Raw genomic sequence first — 23,509 nt, forward strand, 5'->3', positions numbered from 1 at the left:
AGTGAGCTAAGATTGTACCACTGCACTCCAGCCTGAGGCAACAGAGTGAGACCCTGTCTCAAAAACAAATAAATAAGCAAAACAAAACAATCTAACAATCTTCCCACAAGAGCCCAGCCCAGATGGCTTCATTGGTAAATTCCATTAAATATTTAAAGAACCAATAATACAAATATTCAACAAATTATTTCAGAAAATAGAGGAGGAACACTTCCCAATTTATTCTATAAATTCAATATTATTCTGATACTAAAACCAGATAAAGATACTGTAAAGAAAAGCATATGTCAATATCCTTATAAATATTGATGCAAAAGTCCTCTGCAAACCAAATCCAGCAACATATAAAAGAGATTATAGGGCGGGCCTGGTGGCTCACCTTGTAATCCCAGCACTTTGGGAGGCCGAGATGGATGGATCACTTGAGGTGAGCAGTTCAAGACTAGCCTGGCCAACATTGTGAAACCCCTGTCTCTGCTAAAAATACAAAAATTAGCTGGGTGGTGGTAGGCACCTTTAATCACAGCCACTCTGGAGATTGGGGCAGGAGAATCACTTGAGCCCAAGAGGTGGAGGTTGTAGTGAGCTGAGATGGCACCACTGCACTTTAGCCTGGGCGACAGAGCAAGACTCGGTATTTAAAAAAAAAAAAAAAAAAAGGATTGTAAATCACGACCAAGCTGTATTTATTCCAAGGATGCATTGTTGGTTTAAATTCTAAAATCAATTAATGTAATATACAATAGTAATAAAGGACAAAAGCTACATGATCATCTCGATGCAGAAAAAAACATTTGACAAAAATCCAACCCATTCATGATAAAATCTCAACGAACTAGGAATAGAAGGGAATATCCTTAACCAGAAAAAGGGCTTCCAAGAAAAACCAACAGCAAACATTCTGAGTCTGTCAGCTGGTGAATGGGTAAATAAAATATGCTATATCCATACAATGCAATACTGTTCAGCAGTAAGAAGGAATGAAGTATGGATGCATGCTACCATATAGATTAAACTCCAGAATATGATGCTAGGTGGCAGAAACTAGATGCACAGGTTAGGATGTTTTTGCTCTGTAAGGCATTAACCAGTTTTGTACCTACCTGGAAATTTTATTCTAATAAAGTTTTAAGTGTCTTTCCTCCTGCTCTTCAAGTGCTCTTTTCACCAGCTTGACCATTTTACTGCTTCCTTTAGTTAATAAAACTTGGTGTTTATTCTATATTTGTATGACAGTCATAATCTTAACTTTTTCAAAATTATATTTTAACAAGGAAAACATAGCAGTAGGGGCTTGGGGACATTCTTTTCTGGCTGTTTCTATTTTCTCAGTGAATAAGGGTGAAAAGTCATGAACTGAGAGTGAGAATAAGGAGAAGGTTTGGGGGAAGTTGAGGGTAGTGAAGAAGATATTACAAAATGACTTTTAGAGCCTGGCCAACATGGTGAAACCCCATCTCTACTAAAAATACAAAAATTGACCGGGCACGGTGGCTCACGCCTGCAATCTCAGCACTTTGGGAGGCCGAGGGAGGTGGATCACTAGGTCAGGAAATCGAGACCATCCTTGCTAACACGATGAAACCCTCTCTCTACTAAAAAAATACAAAAAGTTAGCCAGGCGTGGTGGCAGGTGCCTGTAGTCCCAGCTACTTGGGAGGCTGAGGTAGGAGAATCACTTGAACCTGGGAGGCAGAGGTTGCAGTGAGCCAAGATCATTCCATTGCACTCCAGCCTGGGGCAACAAGAGTGAAACTCCATCTCAAAACAAAAACAAAAACAAAAATTAGTCAAGTGTGGTGGGCCTCTGTACTCCCAGCCACTTTGGGAGGCTAAGGCAGGAGAATTCCTTGAATCCGGGAGATGGAGGTTGCAGTGAGCCGAGATTGCAGCACCACTGCACTCCAGCCTGGGCAGCAGAGCCAGACCCTATCTTAAAAACAAAACAAACAAATGAACAAAAAAAGACTTTTAGGAGAGTGGGAAAATGAAAAATTAAGGGAAATTCCGGATGACTGCTGAGCAATATAAGCCCACTGGAGGTTAGTAGTCATGAATTTTAAATGGAACTGTCAGCATACCACAGCCATGCCTGCAGGCATGGAGTAGGCAGAGTAGATTTAATCAGGTTATTCGGTTTTGCTAAGTGAGCACAAACAAGAAAATAAAGCATGAGAGTTGGTAGGCATAAGCTACGGTGGAAGCTATGGAAGGAGACCTGAGGATGTAGCGGAACAGAGGACAGTGCACACGTGGGAGTGTAATGTCTTGTAAGTCCCAGTTAGGTAGAAGGGTTGTGGGTATTGGTTTCCTAGAGCTAAAAAGTGGGAGGTTGTGGTTGGATTGTGGGATGCTTAAAATTAAAATCATGAAAGGAAGGGGCATGGGGAAGGGCTATTCATTTTATTTTTGAAAGAGGGTTTCACTCTTGCCCAGGCTGGAGTGCAGTGGCACCAACACGGCTCACTTGAATTCTTGGGCTCAAGCGATCCTCCCACCTCAGCCTCCCCAGTAGATGGGACTACAGGTATGTACCACCACACCATGCTAATTTTAAATTTTTTTGTAGAGACAGGGTCTCACTATGTCGTCCAGGCTGGTCTTGAATTCCTGGACTCAAGCGATCTGCCTGCCTCTGCCTCCCAAAGCGGCCTGTAATTTTATTTGAACAGTAACTCAAACTGGTACTGAAACTAGAGTTCAGTCCCAATTTGTCTAAACAAAAGAAAGTGGGCCGGGCGCGGTGGCTCAAGCCTGTAATCCCAGCACTTTGGGAGGTCAAGGTGGGTGGATCATGAGGTCAGGAGATCGAGACCAATCCTGGCTAACACGGTGAAACCCCGTCTCTATTAAAATTACAAAAAAGGCCGGGCGCGGTGGCTCAAGCCTGTAATCCCAGCACTTTGGGAGGCCGAGACGGGCGGATCACGAGGTCGGGAGATCGAGACCATCCTGGCTAACATGGTGAAACCCCGTCTCTACTAAAAATACAAAAAAACTAGCCGGGCGAGGTGGCAGGCGCCTGTAGTCCCGGCTACTGGGGAGGCTGAGCCAGGAGAATGGCGGGAACCCGGGGGGCGGAGCTTGCAGTGAGCTGAGATCCGGCCACTGCACTCCAGCCTGGGCGGCAGAGCGAGACTCCGTCTCAAAAAAAAAAAAAAAAAAAAAAAAAAAAAAAAAAATTACAAAAAAAAAAAAAAGTCAAGAAAAAGGGTTAAATTATGAAGCAAGATCCCAGAGACTGTGAGCAGGAATACAGAACTGGGGCACAGGTGGATAGGACTAGTATTAATAAAATCAGGGACGGGGAGCCCTACAGAGATAGAAGGGAGGGTAAAAGCAGGAAGGGGAGCCGGGTGTGGTGACTCACGCCAGTAATCCCAGCACTTTGGGAGGCCAAGGCAGGCAGATCACCTGAGGTCGGGAGTTCGAAACCAGCCTGACCAACATGGAGAAACCCTGTCTCTACTAAAAATACCAAATTAGCCAGGCGTGGTGGCGCATGCCTGTAATCCCAGCTACTCGGGAAGCTGAAGCAGGAAAATTGCTTGAACCTGGGAGCCGGAGGTTGCGGTGAGCCAAGATCATGCCATTGCCCTCCAGCCTGGGCAACAAAAGCGAAACTCCGTCTCAAGAAAAAAAAAAAATTAGCCGAGTGTTGTGGTGCACGCCTGTAATCCCAGCTGCTCAGGAGACTGAGGCAGAGAATCACTTGAACTTGGGAAGTGGAAGCTGCATTGAACCGAGATCACGCCATTGCACTCTAGTCTGGGTGACAGAGTGAGCTCCATCTCAAAAAAAAAAAAAAAAAAAAAAAAAAGCGAATGAATTGCCAAATGAGGAGATAGATAGGGTGAGGTCTGGAAGGCTCCTGAGTGCAGCAGCTTCTGTCCTTTGAGTGTAGTATAGTGGAGCTGGGGTGCACCACCCTCCTGGCAAGGGGATATGTTCTTATTTACCACCTTGGAACTCTGGGAACCCGGTAATTTAGGGATTTTTATGGAGGCTTCATCACGTAGGCATGATCAATTTTTAACTCAATCGCTAGTCCTTCTCCCCTCCCTGGAGGATGGGGGATGTGGCTAAATTTTCTTTTTTTTTTTTTTTTTTTTTTTTTTTTTTTTGAGACGGAGTCTCGCTGTGTCACCCAGGCTGGAGTGCAGTGGCGCGATCTCGGCTCACTGCAAGCTCCGCCTCCCGGGTTCACGCCATTCTCCCGCCTCAGCCTCCGAGTAGCTGGGACTACAGGCGCCCGCCACAACGCCCAGCTAGTTTTTTGTATTTTTAGTAGATACGGGGTTTCATCATGTTAGCCAGGATGGTCTCGATCTCCTGACCTCGTGATCCACCTGCCTCGGCCTCCCAAAGTGCTGGGATTACAGGCTTGAGCCACCGCGCCCGGCTAAATTTTCAAGCTTCTAATCATGACGTCGTCTTTCTGGTGACCAGACCCTATCCTGAAGCTATCCAGCAAGCCACCGAGAGACCCTTGTTAGTACAAAAGATGTTTCCATCATCCAGGAAGTTCCAAGGGATTTAGGAGCTCTGTGTCAGGAACTTGGTGCAGAGGCAAAATACATATATTTCTTTTTCTTTTATTTTTTAAGTAGAAATGGGGTCCCTCTGTGTTGCCCAGGGTGGTCTCAAACTCCTGAGTTCAAGTGATCCTACCACTTCAGCCTCCCAAAGTGCTGGGATTACAGGCTTGAGCCACCGCACCTGGCCTCAGGCTGTTTTAGAGCAAGCCTTATCCTCACACCAAATGCAGGTGGAGAAACTCACCCAAAATACAACTAGGGACCTTGCCAAAGCTTACTCTATTTAATCACACTATAAGCCAGAATTCCTAGTAATTATAATGGCTCTGAGAGTTTACAGTGAATAGTCTCTTATTCAGTATTTTGTTATTCTAATCTTTACTTTCCTTACCCTGCAGTGCTTTTCCCTTTGTGTTTTATCTTGTCCTTGTCTTTAAAGGTCAAAATGATTCTGTTGCTTGCTAAGAAACCAACTACCACTTTCCCCAGCAGCTGAAGTTTGTTTTTTTTTTTTTTTTTTAATATATATATATTTCTTTGATAGAGATCTTGCTATGTTGCTCAGACTGGTCTCAAACCTCTGGACTGAAGTGATCCACCCACCTTGGTCTTCCAAAGTGCTGGAATTACAGGCATGAACCACTCTACCCGGCAGATTTATCTTTTTTCTTTTTTTTTTTGAGACAGTCTCACTCTATCACCCAGGCTGGAGTGCAGTGGTGCAATCTCAGCCTCCCAGGTTCAAGCGATTCTCGTGTCTCAGCCTCTGGAGTAGCTGGGATTACAGGCACCTGCCACCACGCCTGGCTGATTTTTATATTTTTATTAGAGACGGGGTTTCACCATGTTGGCCAGGCTGGTTTTGAACTCCTGACATCACGTGATCCGCCGGCCTCAGTCTCCCAAAGTGCTAGGATTACAGGCGTGAGCTACCACGCCCAGTCAATCTTCTTAGGCTTCCATAGCAATGTGCTTGGCGCTAGGGCGTGGTGGCTGACATCTGTATTCCCAGCATTTGGGAAGGCTGAGGCCAGTGGGTGTGGTGGCACGTGCCTGTAGTCCCAGCTACTTGGGAGGCCGAGGTGGGAGGATCACCTGAGCCTGGGACATTGAGGCTGAAGTGAGCTACAATGGTGCCACTGCACTCCAGCCTGGGTGACAGAGTGAGACCCTGTCTCAAAAACGAACAAATGAACAACACTAAAAGAAACTAGTGTGCTTGGGGTTAGGCCCTCCTGGCCTTCAGCAAAGGCCATGAAACCCCCCAATGCGGCCGGGCGCGGTGGCTCAAGCCTGTAATCCCAGCACTTTGGGAGGCCGAGACGGGCGGATCACGAGGTCAGGAGATCGAGACCATCCTGGCTAACACGGTGAAACCCCGTCTCTACTAAAAATACAAGAAAATTAGCCGGGCGAGGTGGCGGGCGCCTGTAGTCCCAGCTACTCGGGAGGCTGAGGCAGGAGAATGGCGTGAACCCGGGGAGGCGGAGCTTGCAGTGAGCCGAGATCGCGCCACTGCACTCCAGCCTGGGCAACAGCGTGAGACTCCGTCTCAAAAAAAAAAAAAAAAAAAAAAAAAAAAAGAAACCCCCCCAATGCAATTGAGCAAGCAAGCATCAAGGAAACAGGCTGTGTAGCTTGTCAGGTGATCTCTATTCCAGGATAATTTTTTTTTCCTCTGAAACAACTTTGATTTATTATCAGTCATTTCATGCAGAGTAAAGAGAAAGAACAGCGTGAATTTAAAATTTGTTTCTTTATTTTGAACAAAAATTATTTCTTTTTTTTATTTTCCACAGTGTGTGAACCCAGCTCTATCCCTTGGGTTCTGTACAAATAAATGGAGCAGCTGAGGGAACCGGATAAGAAGCTGATTTTATAGTTACAGGCTGTTCCATATCACCCATTTACAAGGTCAGTGGGGACTGCAACTGAGCAAAACAGAGAACTGTGTACTTTAAAATGAGGAAAACTTTATCTACCAGAAACACACAAAGACCTTTCAGGGGTTCTAAATGGCTTATATTCCTGACTACACTGGAACAAAATATGCTGGAGGGTAAGGAAAAAAGTGTATGGAGTAGAGGATCAAAACAGCAAAGTGTTGTAAAAACAGAGGCCTGCAAGTGCAGACCCTTATCTGTTAGAACCCTGTTCCAGCCTCCCTCCTTCACTGCATCTCCTGAGGGGTTTGGGGACCACTGCAGAGTTTGATGATTTGGGGAAATAAACATGTAATTAAAGTTGTAGATATAAAAGTGGTTCTATATTAATGTTTTTGGAGAGAAGAAGACAGTAATTTAGGCCAGGAGTGGTGGCTCACGCCTGTAATCCTAGCACTTTGGGAGGCCAAGGTGGGTGGATTACCTGAAGTCAGGAGTTCGAGACCAGCCTGGCCAATATGATGAAACCCTGTCTCTACTAAAAACACAAAAATTAGCTGGGCATGGTGGTGGGCGCCTATAATCCCAGCTACTCAGGAGTCTGAGACAAGAGAATCACTTGAACCCAGGGGGCAGAGGTTGCAGTGAGTCCAGATCAAGCCACTCCATCTCAAAAAAAAAAAAAAAAGACAGTGGTTTAGAAATGAAGGCCTTAAAGCCAACCTCCTGAGGGAAGGGTTGGGATTCCAGAGAAGACGGCTGGACTGAAGGCAGCATGGGCTTCTGTGTGACCTCAGGGCAGTTTCCAAAGCCAGGCAGTCTCCATTTCCTCTCCTGTAAAATGGAGGTAACAATAGTGTCTACCTCATAGGGTTATCATGAAGAATAAATAAGTTAAAGCATTTAAACTCCTCAGTCCGGGGATAAACACCTAGCATGCAGATACTGGTACTAGCAGTGGAGGGGCTGAGGAAAGGGGTTGGGAGGAGGCTTTTTTTTTTTTTTTTTTTTAATTTTATGGTTGCAGGCCAGGCGAGGTGGCTTAAGCTTGTAATTCCAGCACTTTGGGAGGCCAAGGCGGGAGGATTGCTCGAGGCCAGGAGTTCAAGACAGCCTGGACAACATAGCAAGACCCTCTCTCTACAAAAAATTAGCCAAGCATGGTGGCGCACACGGTAACCTCAGACATTTGGGAAGCTGAAGCGAGAGGATTGCTTGAGCCTGGGAAGTTGAGGCTGCAATCAGTCGTGATCACGCCAGTGCACCCCAGCCTGGGTGACAGAGGGACACCCTGTTTCAAAAAAAATGTTGTACAGCTGTACAATGTGTTTGTGTTTTAAGCTGTGTTGTTACAAGGGTCAAAAAGTTTAAAAAAAATAAAGTTTACAATTTTTTTTTTCTTGAGTGGAGTCTCACTCTATTGCCCAGGCTGGAGTGCAGTGGTGCAATCTTGGCTCACTGCAGCCTCCACCTCCCAGGTTCCAGCTTTTCTCCTGCCTCAGCCTCCTGAGTAGCTGAGATTACAGGCATGCACCACCACGTCCGGCTAATTTTTTGTCTGTTTAATAGAGACAGGGTCTCACCATGTTGGCCAGGCTGATTGTGAACTCCTGACCTCAAGTGATCCGCCCGCCTCAGCCTCCCAAAGTGCTAGGATTATAGGCATGAGCCACAGCACCTGGCCTTACAAATTTTTAAAGCTACAGTAAGCTAAAGTTAATTATTGAAGAAGGAAACATGTTTTCAAGTTTAATGCAGCCTAAGTGTCAGTGTTAAGTCTACAGTAGTATACAATAATGCCCTAGGTCAGCTGGGTGCAGTGGCTCCCACCTGTAATTCCAGCACTTTGGGAGGCCCGGGAGGGAGCATCACTTGAGCCCAGGAGTTTGTGAGCAGCCTGTTTTTATAAAAATTAGCTATTTATGTTTTGTTTTTTGTTTTCTTTTTGAGATACTCTCGCTCTGTTGCCCAGGCTGGAGTGAACTGGTGTGATGTGGCACACTGCAACCTCCACCTCCCTAGTTCAAGCGATTCTCCTGCTTCAGCCTCCCAAGTAGCTGGGATTACAGGTGTGCACCACCACGCCTGGCTAATTTTTGTGTTTTTAGTAGAGATGGGGTTTCACCATGTTGGTCAGGCTGGTCTTGAACTCCTGACCTCAGGTGATCAGCCCACCTTGGCCTCCTAAAGTGCTAGGATTACAGGCATGAGCTATCGTGCCTGGCTATAAATAAATAATTCAAAAATGAATTTTTCTTTTTTTTTTTTGAGACAGAGTTTTGCTCTTGTTGCCCAGTCTGGAGTGCAATGGCACACTCTTGGCTCACCACAACCTCCACCTCCCAGGTTCAAACAATTCTCCTGCCTCAGCCTCCCGAGTAGTTGGGATTACAGGCATGTGCCACCACGCCCGGCTAACTTTTTTGTATTTTTAGTAGAGACGGGGTTTCTCCGTTTTGGTCAAGCTGGTCTCGAACCCCTGACCTCAGGTGATCCGCCTGCCTTGGCCTCCCAAAGTGCTGGGATTACAGGTGTGAGCCACTGCGCCCAGCCAAAAATGAAACATTTTAAAAAATGTCCTAGGCCTTCACATTCACTTACCACTGACTCACTAAGCAACTTCCAGTCCTGCAAGTTCCATTCATGGTAAGTGCCCTATATAGGTGTGCCATCTTTTATCTTTTATACCATGTTTTTACTATAGGTTTTGAGACGGAGTCTCACTGTGTCGCCTCGGCTGGAATGCTGTGGTGCAATCTCAGCTCACTGCAACCTCTGCCTCCTGGGTTCAAGCGATTCTTGTGCCTCAGCCACTTGAGTAGCTGGGATTATAGGTACACACCACCACGCCTGGCTAATTTTTGTATTTTTAATAGAGTTGGGGTTTCACCATGTAGGCCAGGCTGGTCTCAAATGCCTGACCTCAAGTGATCTGCCTGCCTCAACCTCCCAAAGTGCTGGGATTACAGGTGTGAGCCACCATGCCCAACCTAGATACAAATACTTACCATCTAGTTACAGTTGCCTAAGTATTTAGTACAGTAACAGGCTGCACAAGTTTCTAGCTTTGGAGCAATAAGCTAAGTTTGCATATGTATACTCTGTGATGTTCCCACAATGAAGAAATTGCCTAGGATGCATTTCTTAGAACAGATCTTGGTTGTTACGTGACACATGGCCGTACATGAATAAAAAGAGACCGGTTTTACCTCTAAGTTTCCTAACTGTAATTTATGCACTGATATTCTCTAGTATTCAGATTTTATTGCCTTAATTATGTACAAAAAAAATTACTTAGTGTACTTGATAATGGCTGGCTGTGTGTCCTGGGAGCAGGAGGAGGCAGGTGGAGATACAGAAAAGTAAAAGGGAAAATATTATCCTGAGATTCACAGTCCCTAAACAAATTCCCCATTGTCTTGCTTGGTGGCAAGAAGTTAGTCACAGGGAAAGAAAACCTTCAGGGGTCTTCCACTTTGGGCTGCCGGAGTGCTTTTTCAGTACATGAATAAATTTATTAAATAAATGTTACTATAAATAGAAAAGTTTTTCAGACTCTATGATATAGTCCACTTATTAGAATAATACTGTAGACAATTGAAGAATGTGAGTAGTTCCTTTTAATTTCCTCCAAGAGAATTTTATCTGTGTATCCTAAGGGAATGGGGGAAGGGGGCAAGGGAATGGTGGTTAGTTCCAGGAAATATCGATTAGCAAGAGCTTGAGTAAGAAGTCGTGGGTGTAGGGATACAGGGTGGGAATACAGGGCAAAGGAACCGGTTCAGTTGTTTCAGTTAGTCACCGAGGAAGCGATGCCACAGCACTTTATTTTTAGGAAATATAAAGCAGATCAGAACAAGTCAAATCTCAGTGGAAAGAAAATGTGTAATTTCAGAGATGAAAGTCAATCTTCTATGGTAACCTCCCAGAACGGAGCTAGCATTTCACATACTAATCCATGCCAAAGGGGAAGTCATCCAAAACACAGCTCAGATCAGGGAGGAAGAGAACTTTTAAAGAATTTGTAGGAAAGTTGTAAAGACAGCAAACATTTGTGGGATAAAAGAGAAATAAGTAAAAGTTAAAGGATCCAAGGACTGTTTTTCCCATAAAAGAAAATAACATGTTACCTAGAAAATAGTGTCCTGCTATTCTGTACGTACAAGGTGTAAAAAAGGAGAAAAAACAAACTGCCTTGAAATACATAATTTTATTTATTTTGGGTGGAACAGGGTCTCAGTTTTCCCCCCAGGCTGGAGTGCAGTTGCAAGATCTTGGCTTACTGCAGCCTCAGCCTCCCAGGCTCAAGTGATCCTCCCACTAAAGCCTTCCAAATAGCTGGACGACAGGCACACACCACCATGTCCAGCTAATTTTTTTAAATTTTCGCAGAGACAGGGTTTCGCCATGTTGCCCCAGGCTGGTCTCGAACTCCTGGACTTAAGCAATCTGCCCACCCTGGTCCCCAAAGTGTTGAGATTACAGAAATGAGCCACCTCACCTGGCTGAAATGCATAAATCTTAAAAAATGCTTATTGTAGGCTGGGCGCAAGTGGCTCATGCCTGTAATCCCAGCTGTTTGGGAGGCCGAGGCAGGCAGATCACCTGAGGTCAGGAGTTTGAGACCAGCCTGGCCTACATGGTGAAACCCTATCTCTACTAAAAATACAAAAATTAGCTGGGCGTGGTGGCGGGTGCCTATAATCCCACCTCTGGAGGCTGAGGAAGGAGAATCACTTGAACCCGGGAGGTGAAGGTTGCAGTGAGCCAAGATAGCACCATTGCTCTCCAGCCTGGGCAACACAGCGAGACTCTGTCTCAAAAAAAAAAAAAAAAAAAAAAACCGCTTGTTTTAAAGAAGGTTGTTCAACTGCCGAGTCCTAGCTGCCCTTTGGGGTTGTTAAAAGTAGGGTAAATTCTTTTTTTTTTCTTGTTACATTAGTAACCTTGCCATAGGACTACAAATTCAATAAATGACTTTTCTAGGACTTCCCTTTCCCTGTTAACTAGAGCCAATAACAGGCTGAGGAAGAACCTAGAATAAAAGAGACAACTGTCATTGTAGGTATTTAATCTGACTCCTATCTCTTGTGGTTTGGGGTAAATTATTTCAAGTCTCAGGACTTTATTTTCCATAGTTCCATAATACATACCTCTGTAAAAACTCATTTATAAAAACTTTACCAAGGCACTACTGCAATAGAAAACATTTTGTTAGAAATTGCTACATAAGCACAAAATATTCCTACATCATTAATTGTAACATGTAATTTGTAACTGAATACAAATAAATACTTCAGCATTACTAGTATTCCAGCAAAGAAAACAAGAGTTAGGCTGAAAAAAAATAAGGTTCAGTTTTATCTGAATTCTTTTCTCTTTACTAATGTTTTGTGATGTTTTGTGAACATGCTATATGATAATTTAAAGCCCAAGTTCCCCAAAGCTGCAGTAGGTATGCAACGCTTATTTCCCTAAAGCATTGTAAGATTACAATGAAAGCCCCATCTCTAACTATTTATCTAATGTTCTGGTGATTCTTCAGTCAAGATGTTGACTGAGAAAGCATGTTTTCTCCTTTGCTCATATTTGTAGAGCTCACATGAACCCCACAAACTAGAGTCACACATCACAGAATGTTAGGGCTGGAAGGGCCTTACAGAGGATCCTGTCCAATCTCCTCATATTTCACATTCAAAACCTGGACCCTGAGGAGGGGAAATGTCCATCCGAAGTTTATTAGCCAGGCATGGTGGCTCACGCCTGTGATTCCAGCACTTTGAGAGGCCAAGGCAGGAGGATTGCTTGAGCCTAGGAGTTCAAAACCAGCCTGGGAAATATAGTAGGACTCCATCTCTACAAAAAAAAAAAAAAAAATTAGCCAGGCATGGTGGCACACATCTGTAGTACCAGGTACTTGGAAGGCTGAGGCAAGAGGATTGCTTGAGCCCAGGAAGTCGAGTCTGCACCACTGCACTCCACCCTGGGTGACCCTGTGAGACCCTGTCTCAAAAAAAAAAAAAAAAAAAAAGTTTTATAGCAAAAAAAAAAAAAAAAAAAAAGGCTGATCACTGAAGCAAGTCTTCTGTCACCCTATTAATAATTTAGCATAGTCTGGGCGAATTGGCTCACACTTGTAATCCCAGCACTTTGGGAGGCTGAGCCCAGTGGATCACCTGAGGTCAGGAGTTTGAGACCAGCCTGACCAACATGGTGAAATCACATCTCTACTAAAAATACAAAATTAGCTGGGCGTGGTGGCACATGCCTGTAATCCCAGCTACTTGGGTGGCTGAGACAGGAGAATTGCTTGAACCTGGGAGGTGGAGGTTGCAGTGAGCTGATAGCGTGCCATTGCACTCCAGCCTGAGCAACAGAGCGAGACTTCATCTCAAAATAATAATAATAATTTAGCATATTTTTGGTGAATTCTGGAAACTGTCAACTAAAAAGTAAGATCAGTTTCTGCCTCTCCTTACACTGTAATTTTTAGACTCAGAAAGATCTATTAATATAAAGGGTGAATGTTTAACTGTCTATCCAGGAAAGAGATTTTTCCCAAAAAAATTCCAGCAGAGGGCAGCAAATTTAAATATGGATCCCAATGCTTAAAATTTATTTGAAGAGAATCACTTTTTTTTTTTTTCCTGAGACAGAGTCTCTGTCACTCAGGCTGGAGTGCAGTGGCACAATCTCTGTTCACTGCAACCTCCACCTCCCAGGTTCAAGCAATTCTGCCTCAGCCTCCCAAGTAGCTGGGATTACAGGTGTGCACCACCATGCTTGACTAATTTTTGCATTTTTTTTTTTGGTAGAAATGGGATTTCACCATATTGGCCAGGCTGGTCTCAAACTCCTGACCTCAAGTGATCCGCCCAGCTCAGCCTCCCAAAGTGCTGGAATTACAGACTTGAGCCACTGCGCCAGGCCTGTTCGTTTTCTTCCTTATCCCACTCTAGAATATACTCTCCATGAGGCAGGGCCATCAGTTTTGCTCACACATATTCCCTAAGCACCTCGGATACTGTGCTAAATATATCTGGGGAATGAATGAAAAAGTTGAAAAGCTCTACTAAGACTAAAATCTCTACACATATGTTCCACAAGGGCCATTTTGTATGTGTGAGTTGAAGTATATATCTTGAACTCCTGACCTCAAGTGACCTGCCTGCCTCAGCTTCCCAAAGTGCTGGACTTAACAGGCGTGAGCCACCGTGCCCAGCCAGAAAATTCACTTTTGTTCTCTCAATATTTCCATAAACTCTGTGTCTCCCAGAGATGGTCAAGAAATTCATGAGCTAAGATAACGTGATAGAGTTGCAGAGAAACAAAAACAACAGAAATAAAGGGCGCTTCTCAGAAACCTTGGCAGAGATGGTCAGAGAGGCACATTTAGTATGAAGCAGTACAAGTTAGTGTTGAAGGATTTAATTCCTAGGAGCCCTACTTGCCTCATCTGCAAACGGGGTAATAATTCATAGGGCTTGTCATATGAATGAAATGTGATCATGTGATATGAAAAGCCAATTACTCGGCCGGGCGCGGTGGCTCACGCCTGTAATACCAGCACTTTGGAAGGCCGAGACGGGCAGATCACGAGGTCAAGAGATCGAGACCATCTGGCTAACACTGTGAAACCCTGTCTCTACTAAAAATACAAAACATTAGCCGGGTGTGGTGTCACGCGCCTGTAGTCTCAGCTACTCAGGAGGCTGAGGCAGGAGAATCGTTTGAACCCGGGAGGCAGAGGTTACAACGAGCTGAGATATCGCGCCACTGCACTCCAGCCTGGGTGACAGAACGAGACTCCGTCCCCCCCCCCAAAAAAAGCCAACTACTCTGCATAGTTGGCAATCAAAAACTGGAAGCTATTCATTATCCTAATGAACTGAAAAAACCGCTTTCGCAGCTATAGGGAGGAGACTTAAGTTAGGAGCCAAGGTTCATTTAAAGAGGAGGTAAGGAAAAGCAGCCAAAAAGGTGGGAATAGGGTTTAAGGCGCGTTCGTGGTGATTCAGACCTAAAGTGGGAAGCAAGCCCTCTCTCTGGACAGCCCTCAGCAGCGAGGGGAGCGGGCGCCCAAGGGCCCAGCCGGGGTGCCCGGCAGCCAGGACTCCGAGGCGGAACCCGCAGCCTGGCCCCGGCGTCGGCGCCTCCCCGGCTGCGTAGGGAGCGCAGCCGCGGGGACCGGAGGCGAGGCCGGGGCAGTGCAGGAAGGGCTTCACTCCAGGGCGCGGTCGCCCTCTTACCTGACGTTTCCCCTCGCTGGGGTTTTGCCCACCTGACGCCCCCGCACCCACTGGGGACGGGGCAGACGCTTGGCGTGCTCTCTCCTCCCAGTGGACGCTTCCGCCCCTGTCCCAGCCCATTCTCCAGCCCTAGGACCCTTCCTCTCTTTCCTCCCCTTCCTGTTTCTGGCTCCTTCCGACGAGTTTGGTTTGAACGTTTGAATCAGCCAATCAGCGCCGCGCGCCCCAACTCCGTGGGTGCGGCCTGGCGCAGGCCAGGGCTCCAAGGTGGGGCCGCGGCGGCCCGGGGCGGGGCCCGGGGCCCGCCCTCACGACACGTGGCTGGGAACCCAGTATATAAGGCCTCTCGGGGCGGGCCCCCCTTTCACTACTTCTCCCCCGGACTCCTTGGTAGTCTGTTAGTGGGAGATACTTGTCGCCCTTCGCCTCCTTCAACGCCGCAGACCCCTTCAAGTTCTAGTCATGGTGAGTGGGGTCCCTCGGGGCTGGGGAAGAGTGCGCGTCCCAGGGGACGGCGGGCCCGGGAACTACCGCCTGCACCTCGGGCCTCGCCCAGGACAGTTCCAGATGGCCCCGGTCCCCTCCGGTTAACCTGGCTTATGGTGGCCGGACTGGAAGGTCGAGTTCACTGGGCAGACACCAGTTCGGTCCCGAAGACCTGGCCCGGGTGCCGCCCTCAGTGGAAATGGAAAGCCCACTTGATCCTAGTGAGGGCTTTCCCCGCAGGGCCCGCGACTGTACTAGGGAGGAAGGTCAAGGAGCCTAGTCATTGGCCTCCAAGAACTTAAACTAAAAATCCCTCCCCACGTTTTCTCAAGCGACTTGTCCTTCCCACTGCCTTACGCACCGGGCTCCGGAGGCCCTCGTGCGCTCCCGCACCGACGGTGCAGCACTTCCTGGCGCCCGCTCTCCAGCACCCAGTGACTCGCTGCTGAGTCACCTGTGGCCCGGCCCTGGGGAGAGCTTCCAACTGCGCCAGTCCACCTGAGGATGGAGGCGGGCCCCTCCCTGGAAGGGAATAATTAACTTTCACGTTGCCTAAACCTGCATTTCTGGTGTTAATCTAGTGGTAGGTTTACAGCTGGAGCTTTCTACTTAAGCCGGGTTTAAAAACACGTCCACAAAAGGATATTTTCTTATAAAATCAGAGTTGGCCCGGTGCGGTGGCTCACGCCTGTAATCCCAGCACTTGTTCGAGACCAGCCTGGCCAACGTGGTGAAACCCCGTCTCTACTGTAAAAAAAAAAAAAAAAAAAAAAAAAAAAAAAAAAGCTGGGCATGGTGGCGCGCGCCTGTAAGCTACTCGGGAGGCTGAGGCAGGAAAATCGCTTGAACCCAGGAGGCGTAGGTTGCCCTGAGCCGAGATCGCGCCACTGCACTCTAGCCTGGGCGACAGAGCGAAACTCCGTCTCAAAAAAAACGGAAACCCCAGAGTAAACTAGTACCACGTGTTCTTAGTTCGGTTTTCAAGAAACGTGAAATTATACATAACTTGAGTGTTCTCTATAAAGCTTCCAGAAGTATTGAAAACAACTATCTTAGGCCGGGCGCGATGGCGTATGTTGGTAATCTCAGCACTTTGGGAGTCCGAGGCGGGAGGACCGCTTGAGCTCAGGAGGTCGAGACCAGACTGGGAAACACGGTGAAACTCCGTCTATACAAAAATTAGCTTGGCATCTTGATGCGCGCCCGTAGCTTCTCGGGAGGCAGGGGTGGGAGGATCTTTTGAGCCTGGGAGGTGGAAGCTGCAGTGAGCCTAGATCCCACCGCTGCACTCCAACGAGACCTTATCTCAAAAATACATATATGAATTTAAATGTAAAAATCTTATGTAAATACATGTATATGTCGCACTGTACAACTTATTGTTTCTTTTCAAGCAATACCAAAAAGATACTGGTAAAAGTGTGATTCACAAAGTAGTTGAGACCCTTTAAAAAGCAGGAGAGCGGCCGGGCGCGGTGGCTCACGCCTGTAATCCCAGCACTTTGGGAGGCCGAGGCGGGTGGATCACCTGAGGTCAGGAGTTCAAGACCAGCCTGGCCAACATGGTGAAACCCCCGTCTCAACGAAAAATACATAAAAATTCACTGGGCCTGGTGGCGAGCGCCTGTAATCCCAGCTGCTTCAGGAGGCTGAGGCAGGAAAATCACTTGAACCTGGGAGGCAGAGGTTGCAGTGAGCTGAGATGGTGCCACTGCACTCCAGCCTGGGTGACAAGAGTGAAACTCTGTTTTTAAAATAAAAAATTAAAAAAAAAAAAGAGCGGCAGCAGACTGATTTGGGCGAACACTGGTTAAATTTTCTTGTTTTTTAACGAGAGGAAAGAGCTGCTTATCCAGTGAACACTAGACCAGTTGACTCCACCTGTGCCTCACTTTCTCCCACGTGGCCAGGGGAGAGTGGAGGGTAAGGCAGTGGCCGAGGACATTGCCACTCATTGTTAAAATGAGTGGATCTTAGATATTTTATCTCCTTGGGCCTGGGGGCCATCGTGGTCAGGTATCTGGTTATCTCCAGCTTTTTGGGGCTTTGGCATTTCCAAAGTCCAGTTAAAGATAAACATGATGCTGGGCGTGGTGGCTTACGCCTATAATCCCAGCACTTTGGGAGGCCGAGGTGGGCGGATCACCTGAAGTCAGGAGTTCAACACCAACCTGGCCAACATGGTGAAACCTCATCTCTACTAAAAATAAAAAAATTAGCCGGGGATGGTGGTGGGCACCTGTAATCCCAGCTGCTTGGGAGGCTGAGGCAGGAGAATCACTTGAACCTGGAAGGCGGAGTTTGCAGTGAGCCAAGATCATGCCACTGTACTCCAGCCTGGGCAACAGAGCGAGATATTTTCTCGAAAGAAAAAGGTAAACATGATGCAATGGTAAATAATCATGGGCTCATTAGAACAAACTACTCCTGTTCTCCCACAGACCTGGAGCTGGGCAAGTAGACACAGGTGGTGCTGAGCTTGCTGATGTGGTCAGGAGACCTTGATTATTTCATGGGGAGTGTAGGCGGGAAGGAGGTTAAAGGTTGTGAGTAATTACGGTTTTATTATCTCTTGGGTTATGAGACCAGGCCCTTTGAGAACTGATCGAGTGCTCTGCCAGTCTCCAAAGTGGCTAATCTGACTTATGATGAAATACTAAACACCTGTTTTGTGTTCCTGTTAAGTCTGTGTGTACAGATTCTATGTTTGTTGCCTTATTTTACTAAGCAGGTGTGGGTTTGGTAACTTCTAACCATATTTTGCTTTGGCCCCTCTGGCCCTTCTAAATTGGTCTACCTCAAAAAATATAGAGAGAGAGAAAGAGAGACACAGACTGACTGAGTCTTGGCTGTTTCCCAGGCTGAAGTGCAGTGGTGAGATCTCTGCAGTCGCCGCCTCCTGGGTTTGGGTTCAGGTGATTCTCATGCCTCAGCTTACCCCAAGTAGCTGGGACCTATAGGCGCACACCACCGTGCCTGGATAATTCTCGTATTTTTTCTTTTTTTTTTTTTTGGAGACGGAGTCTTGCTCTGTCGCCCAGGCTGGAGTGCAGTGGCTGGATCTCAGCTCACTGCAAGCTCTGCCTCCCGGGTTCACGCCATTCTCCTGCCTCAGCCTCCCGAGTGGCTGGGACTACAGGCGCCCGCCACCACGCCCGGCTAGTTTTTCGTATTTTAGTAGAGATGGGGTTTCACCGTGTTAGCCAGGATGGTCTCGATCTCCTGACCTGGTGATCCGCCCGTCTCGGCCTCCCAAAGTGCTGGGATTACAGGCTTGAGCCACCGCGCCCGGCTAATTCCCGTATTTTTAGTAGAGACGGGGTTTCAGCATGTGGCCAGGCTGGTCTTGAACTCCTGACCTCAGGTGATCCGCCCACCTTGGCCTCCCAAAGTGCTGGGATTACTGGTGTAAGCCAGCACCTGGCCAGAAACAACTGATTTCTTAACCTATCAGTAAAGTCTTGGTAACATTTCTAGCCTTTATTATTATGGTCTTCCCTCTCCCGGAGATGTTTTGATGGTGAAGGAAAAATGTTCTTCCTAACAGATTCTTCTGCATGGTTAAAAAGCTGCCTCTGACCACAGTTTTTAAAATACAGCTAACTGCTGCTTATCCAGCATTTTCTTCATGAGTCATATGGCTGTAGTTTGCTGGTTTAAGCTGGTTTTAAAGGAGGGAGGCAGAAGCTTTTGTCTCCCAAAGAATAGGATTAAAGCAGGACCAGAATGAGCTCAGTAGTTACACAATCATTCAGAGAATGAATCAGAGCTGGAAAGGGGAATTTTGCCTTAGTTTAAGGAATCATATCTACTGTGGCTACAAAGCAACGGTCTGGTCTTGCCGAGTAGTTCATGAACATATCTTTGGTTTTCCAAGGCATTTTTGCTGAATTAGGTCTTCAAAAATTTTTACTTTTGAAAGTAGTCCCTGAGCAGGAGTGGCCTGCTGAAAAATGGTTATCTTTTTTTGTTTGAGATGGAATCTCTGTCACTCAGGCTGGAGGGCAGTGGTGTGATCTCAGCTCATTGCAGCCTCCACCTCCTGGGTTCAAGTGATTCTCCTGCCTCAGTCTCCCAAGTAGCTGGGACTTACAGGTGTGTGCCACTATGCCCGGCTAATTTTTTTTTTGTATTTTTAGTAGAGACACAGTTTTGCCATGTTGGCCAGGCAGGTCTCGAACTCCTGACCTCAGGTGATCACCTGCCTCAGCCTCCCAAAGTACTGGGATTACAGGCGTGAGTCACTGCGCCCAGCCAGTTATCTGTCTTGAAGGTTAATCAGTCATTAGGTGTGAATCATTCCTAAATGTCCCATCTGATGTATCATATCCTGACATTTTCCTTTCTTCCTCCCACAGCGTGAGTGCATCTCCATCCATGTTGGCCAGGCTGGTGTCCAGATTGGCAATGCCTGCTGGGAGCTCTACTGCCTGGAACATGGCATCCAGCCTGATGGCCAGATGCCAAGTGACAAGACCATTGGGGGAGGAGATGATTCCTTCAACACCTTCTTCAGTGAGACGGGCGCTGGCAAGCATGTGCCCCGGGCCGTGTTTGTAGACCTAGAACCTACTGTCATTGGTGAGTTGACCTCAGTAACCGAAGTGAGATCCCAGGGTGCTGGGACAGGAGGTCTGTCCTGGGGGCTCCGCTAGTCACCCACTCACCCACTCTTTCCTTCTCCCCTGCTCCTCACCGTCATCTTCTCCAGATGAAGTTCGCACTGGCACCTACCGTCAGCTCTTCCACCCTGAGCAACTCATCACAGGCAAGGAAGATGCTGCCAATAACTATGCCCGAGGGCACTACACCATTGGCAAGGAGATCATTGACCTCGTGTTGGACCGAATTCGCAAGCTGGTAAATAAAGTGGGGCAAGAGTTTCTTTTGTGGTTCTGAGACCAAACTACAAAAATCATTCTTTGCAACTGAAATGAGACTATTGGCATTGCAACTAAAATGCGACTGCTCACTAAATTAATTGGATCTCTGAACCAGATGGTCTTGGGTTTATGGGATAACTATGGGGTAGGAGGAAGTGCTCATTAGCCTATTTTGATTCAAGCTGAGACACCCCTTTTGAGGTCATCTTAGTCACACTGAGTGAGTAGGTGGCTGACTTCTATATACAACTAATTGATTAAAGTCACTTAAAAAATCTGGACTGGTTCCTTCATGTCAATAAAGTTCAGAGAACAAGAAGCCAGTGTCACACTGACAAGAAACAGCCAACAGTGGAAACTTCCAGTACAGCTGAAAGTGGAGTCGGGAGCTTCCTTATGAAGTGTGCTGTTTGGATCACTTTAAGAGCCTGGCAATCAGATGACTCTTTGCTCCTTAGGCATGTGGGCAGCTTGTAAGTAATTAACCAGAGATCAAGCATGATGGCCTGGGCAGAGTAACTTGTCAAGAAAATCACATTGTATTAAGCCCAGCCATGACTGCTCCATTCTAAAAAAAAGAATGGCCTCATCATTCATGGCTTCATACTTTCCTCAAATGTTTACGTAGTCTTCCCAGAAAAACTGGACTGATGTTTCCTATGCTTAAAAACTAAGCTTTAGTTACAAGCACTGACTTGGAAATCAGGACCTGCCTTTAGGGACAAATAAACCTAGTAGCTAGTTAGGGTTCTGGAGTGAGGTTTATTGCCTGCCAAAATAATTGCATTTGTCCTTAGCATTACTGGGTTCACAGGAGGCTTAATGGGTGTAATTGGTAGGTGAGAGTCTGTCTTGTGCATTGATCTCATGTAGTTTATGGACCCACAGGCTATGAGGGAGCTGAGTAGAGATGTTCACAAATCTGAGGCCCATCACTTGGAGAAGCAAGAGTTTACAACAGAATACTTTATTTGGAAGGTCAAAATCATTCCTTCTTAAAGTAGCAATTTGCTAACCAAAATAGCCCAGTTAGGTGGAAGAAATCCCCAACAATCTGAGGTCTCATGGAATTGTGGTTGTGTCACTTTACCCGAAATGAATGGACTTCTTGGTACCTGGTATCATATATTGGGTGCTTACTGTGCCAAGCACTATGCTAAGTACTTATTTAATTCTCAACCTAAGGTAGATTACTATTCTCATTTAATCAGTGGAAAAACTGAGAAATGAATGTGGTCATACAGTAAGGAACTGGTACAGCCAGATCCTGACACAGCCTGACTCCAGTACCAGGGTGTTAGAACTTTGGCTATTCTGTTGTTCCACCTCAGAAAGCAGCTGCCAAATCTTTATAAGACATCCACTGTACTGGGCTGGTGATCCTGGGCCTGTCCCTTAGGAGCGCTCCAACTAAGAAACTGCCCTGTTCTGTGGCCACAGCAAGGGAACCAGAGGCTGCCCTCCCAGTTACCAAAACTTGAGTCGTGTATGCAAGCCTAGACCTTGTGATTCCTCTGCCTGAGGAAATAGTTCATCTTAAAATAGTCTTAGCAGAGGTTTTCTGCTCAAGGACTTGATTGTGAAAAGTTGCTCTGAATCACTTAGCACTTAGAAGCTTTTTTTTTGTTTTGTTTTGTTTTGTTTTGTTTTGTTGTGAGACAGAGTCTACTCTGTCATCCAGGCTGGAGTGTAGTGGCATGATCATCAGTCTTGAATGCATGGGCTCAAATGGTCCTCCCACCTTGGACTCCCAAAGTGTTGATTACAGGCGTGAGCCACTGCACCTGGCTCAGAAGAGTTTTAAAATTGGAATTGGTGTAGCCATAGATTTATAGAAGTCCTCTGCAGGTTTCACCAAATGTCTTGCAACACTAAAATGAAACGTTTTTATTTTGCAGGCTGACCAGTGCACCGGTCTCCAGGGCTTCTTGGTTTTCCACAGCTTTGGTGGGGGAACTGGTTCTGGGTTCACCTCCCTGCTCATGGAACGTCTCTCAGTTGATTATGGCAAGAAATCCAAGCTGGAGTTCTCCATTTACCCAGCGCCCCAGGTTTCCACAGCTGTAGTTGAGCCCTACAACTCCATCCTCACCACCCACACCACCCTGGAGCACTCTGATTGTGCCTTCATGGTAGACAATGAGGCCATCTATGACATCTGTCGTAGAAACCTCGATATCGAGCGCCCAACCTACACTAACCTTAACCGCCTTATTAGCCAGATTGTGTCCTCCATCACTGCTTCCCTGAGATTTGATGGAGCCCTGAATGTTGACCTGACAGAATTCCAGACCAACCTGGTGCCCTATCCCCGCATCCACTTTCCTCTGGCCACATACGCCCCTGTCATCTCTGCTGAGAAAGCCTACCATGAACAGCTTACTGTAGCAGAGATCACCAATGCTTGCTTTGAGCCAGCCAACCAGATGGTGAAATGTGACCCTCGCCATGGTAAATACATGGCTTGCTGCCTGTTGTACCGTGGTGATGTGGTTCCCAAAGATGTCAATGCTGCCATTGCCACCATCAAGACCAAGCGTACCATCCAGTTTGTGGATTGGTGCCCCACTGGCTTCAAGGTTGGCATCAACTACCAGCCTCCCACTGTGGTGCCTGGTGGAGACCTGGCCAAGGTTCAGAGAGCTGTGTGCATGCTGAGCAACACTACAGCTGTTGCCGAGGCCTGGGCTCGCCTGGACCACAAGTTTGACCTGATGTATGCCAAGCGTGCCTTTGTTCACTGGTATGTGGGTGAGGGGATGGAGGAAGGCGAGTTTTCAGAGGCCCGTGAAGACATGGCTGCCCTTGAGAAGGATTATGAGGAGGTTGGAGCAGATAGTGCTGATGGAGAGGATGAGGGTGAAGAGTATTAACCTGTGTGCTGTACTTTTACACTCCATTGTCTTGGAACTGTCTTATTTTTGTTCTGTAAATGTCTATTGCCCTAAATTGTTAATAAAAGTGATGTTTCCATTTTAAATGTCTAGCTGACTTAAATACTTGATCCAGTTAAAGTTGGATGTATGAGGCTGGTAGATGAACCACCTGACTTGAGGGTCTTGCTCTGTTGCCCAGGCTGGAGTACAGTGGCATGATCATAGCTCATTGCAGCCTTAAGCTCCTGGGCTCATGTGATTCTCCTGCCTCAGCCTCCTGAGTAGCTGGGGACTACAGGTGCATACCACCATGCCCAGCTATTTTTATTTCTTGTAGAGATGGGTTCTTGCTATGCTGCCCAGGGTAGTCTTGAACCGGCTTCAAGTGATCCTCCTGCCTCAACCTCTCAAAGTTTTGATTATAGGCATGAGCCACTGCCCAGCTTGTTGGTTTATCTGTTTTTAATTTGGGCCTGAAGTGAGTGGTTATAGAATCATTTTGTAAGCAAGGAAACAAGTTCAGATTGAGCCAGTGCTTCTGTAACAAAAATGGATGTGAATCAACAGTAGATACTAAAATGCAGGTTTGGGGTC

The 23,509-nt window shown here is 46.7% G+C and overlaps 1 protein-coding gene and 2 long non-coding RNA genes across 3 annotated transcripts in view; 2 read left to right on the top strand and 1 right to left on the bottom strand.

The window, feature by feature from the left end:
* The window catches only part of LOC135966228 (uncharacterized), a 31,613-nt gene extending 25,157 nt beyond the window's left edge, over positions 1-6,456 (top strand). The window contains exon 3 of the long non-coding RNA XR_010579390.2: positions 6,338-6,456. This is a non-coding gene — a long non-coding RNA (uncharacterized lncRNA). The remainder of the gene's footprint in view (positions 1-6,337) is intronic.
* Positions 6,457-10,612: 4,156 nt separating this feature from the next.
* Positions 10,613-14,837, bottom strand: LOC141408055 (uncharacterized). Its single transcript, XR_012420215.1, has 2 exons — positions 14,671-14,837; positions 10,613-12,277 (listed from the first exon to the last, which is right to left on the bottom strand). It is a non-coding gene; the product is annotated as an uncharacterized lncRNA (long non-coding RNA).
* A 199-nt stretch (positions 14,838-15,036) lies between these two features.
* Positions 15,037-23,019, top strand: LOC102128802 (tubulin alpha-1C chain). The gene is made up of 4 exons (XM_005570758.4): positions 15,037-15,135; positions 19,515-19,737; positions 19,868-20,016; positions 21,938-23,019. Exons 1-4 carry the CDS (start codon positions 15,133-15,135, stop codon positions 22,910-22,912), a joined length of 1,350 nt encoding a protein of 449 aa, XP_005570815.1. The 5' UTR covers positions 15,037-15,132; the 3' UTR covers positions 22,913-23,019.
* Positions 23,020-23,509: the final 490 nt, after the last annotated feature.

Source organism: Macaca fascicularis, chromosome 11, assembly GCF_037993035.2.
Source record: "Macaca fascicularis isolate 582-1 chromosome 11, T2T-MFA8v1.1".
Classification (NCBI taxonomy): Eukaryota; Metazoa; Chordata; class Mammalia; order Primates; family Cercopithecidae; genus Macaca; species Macaca fascicularis.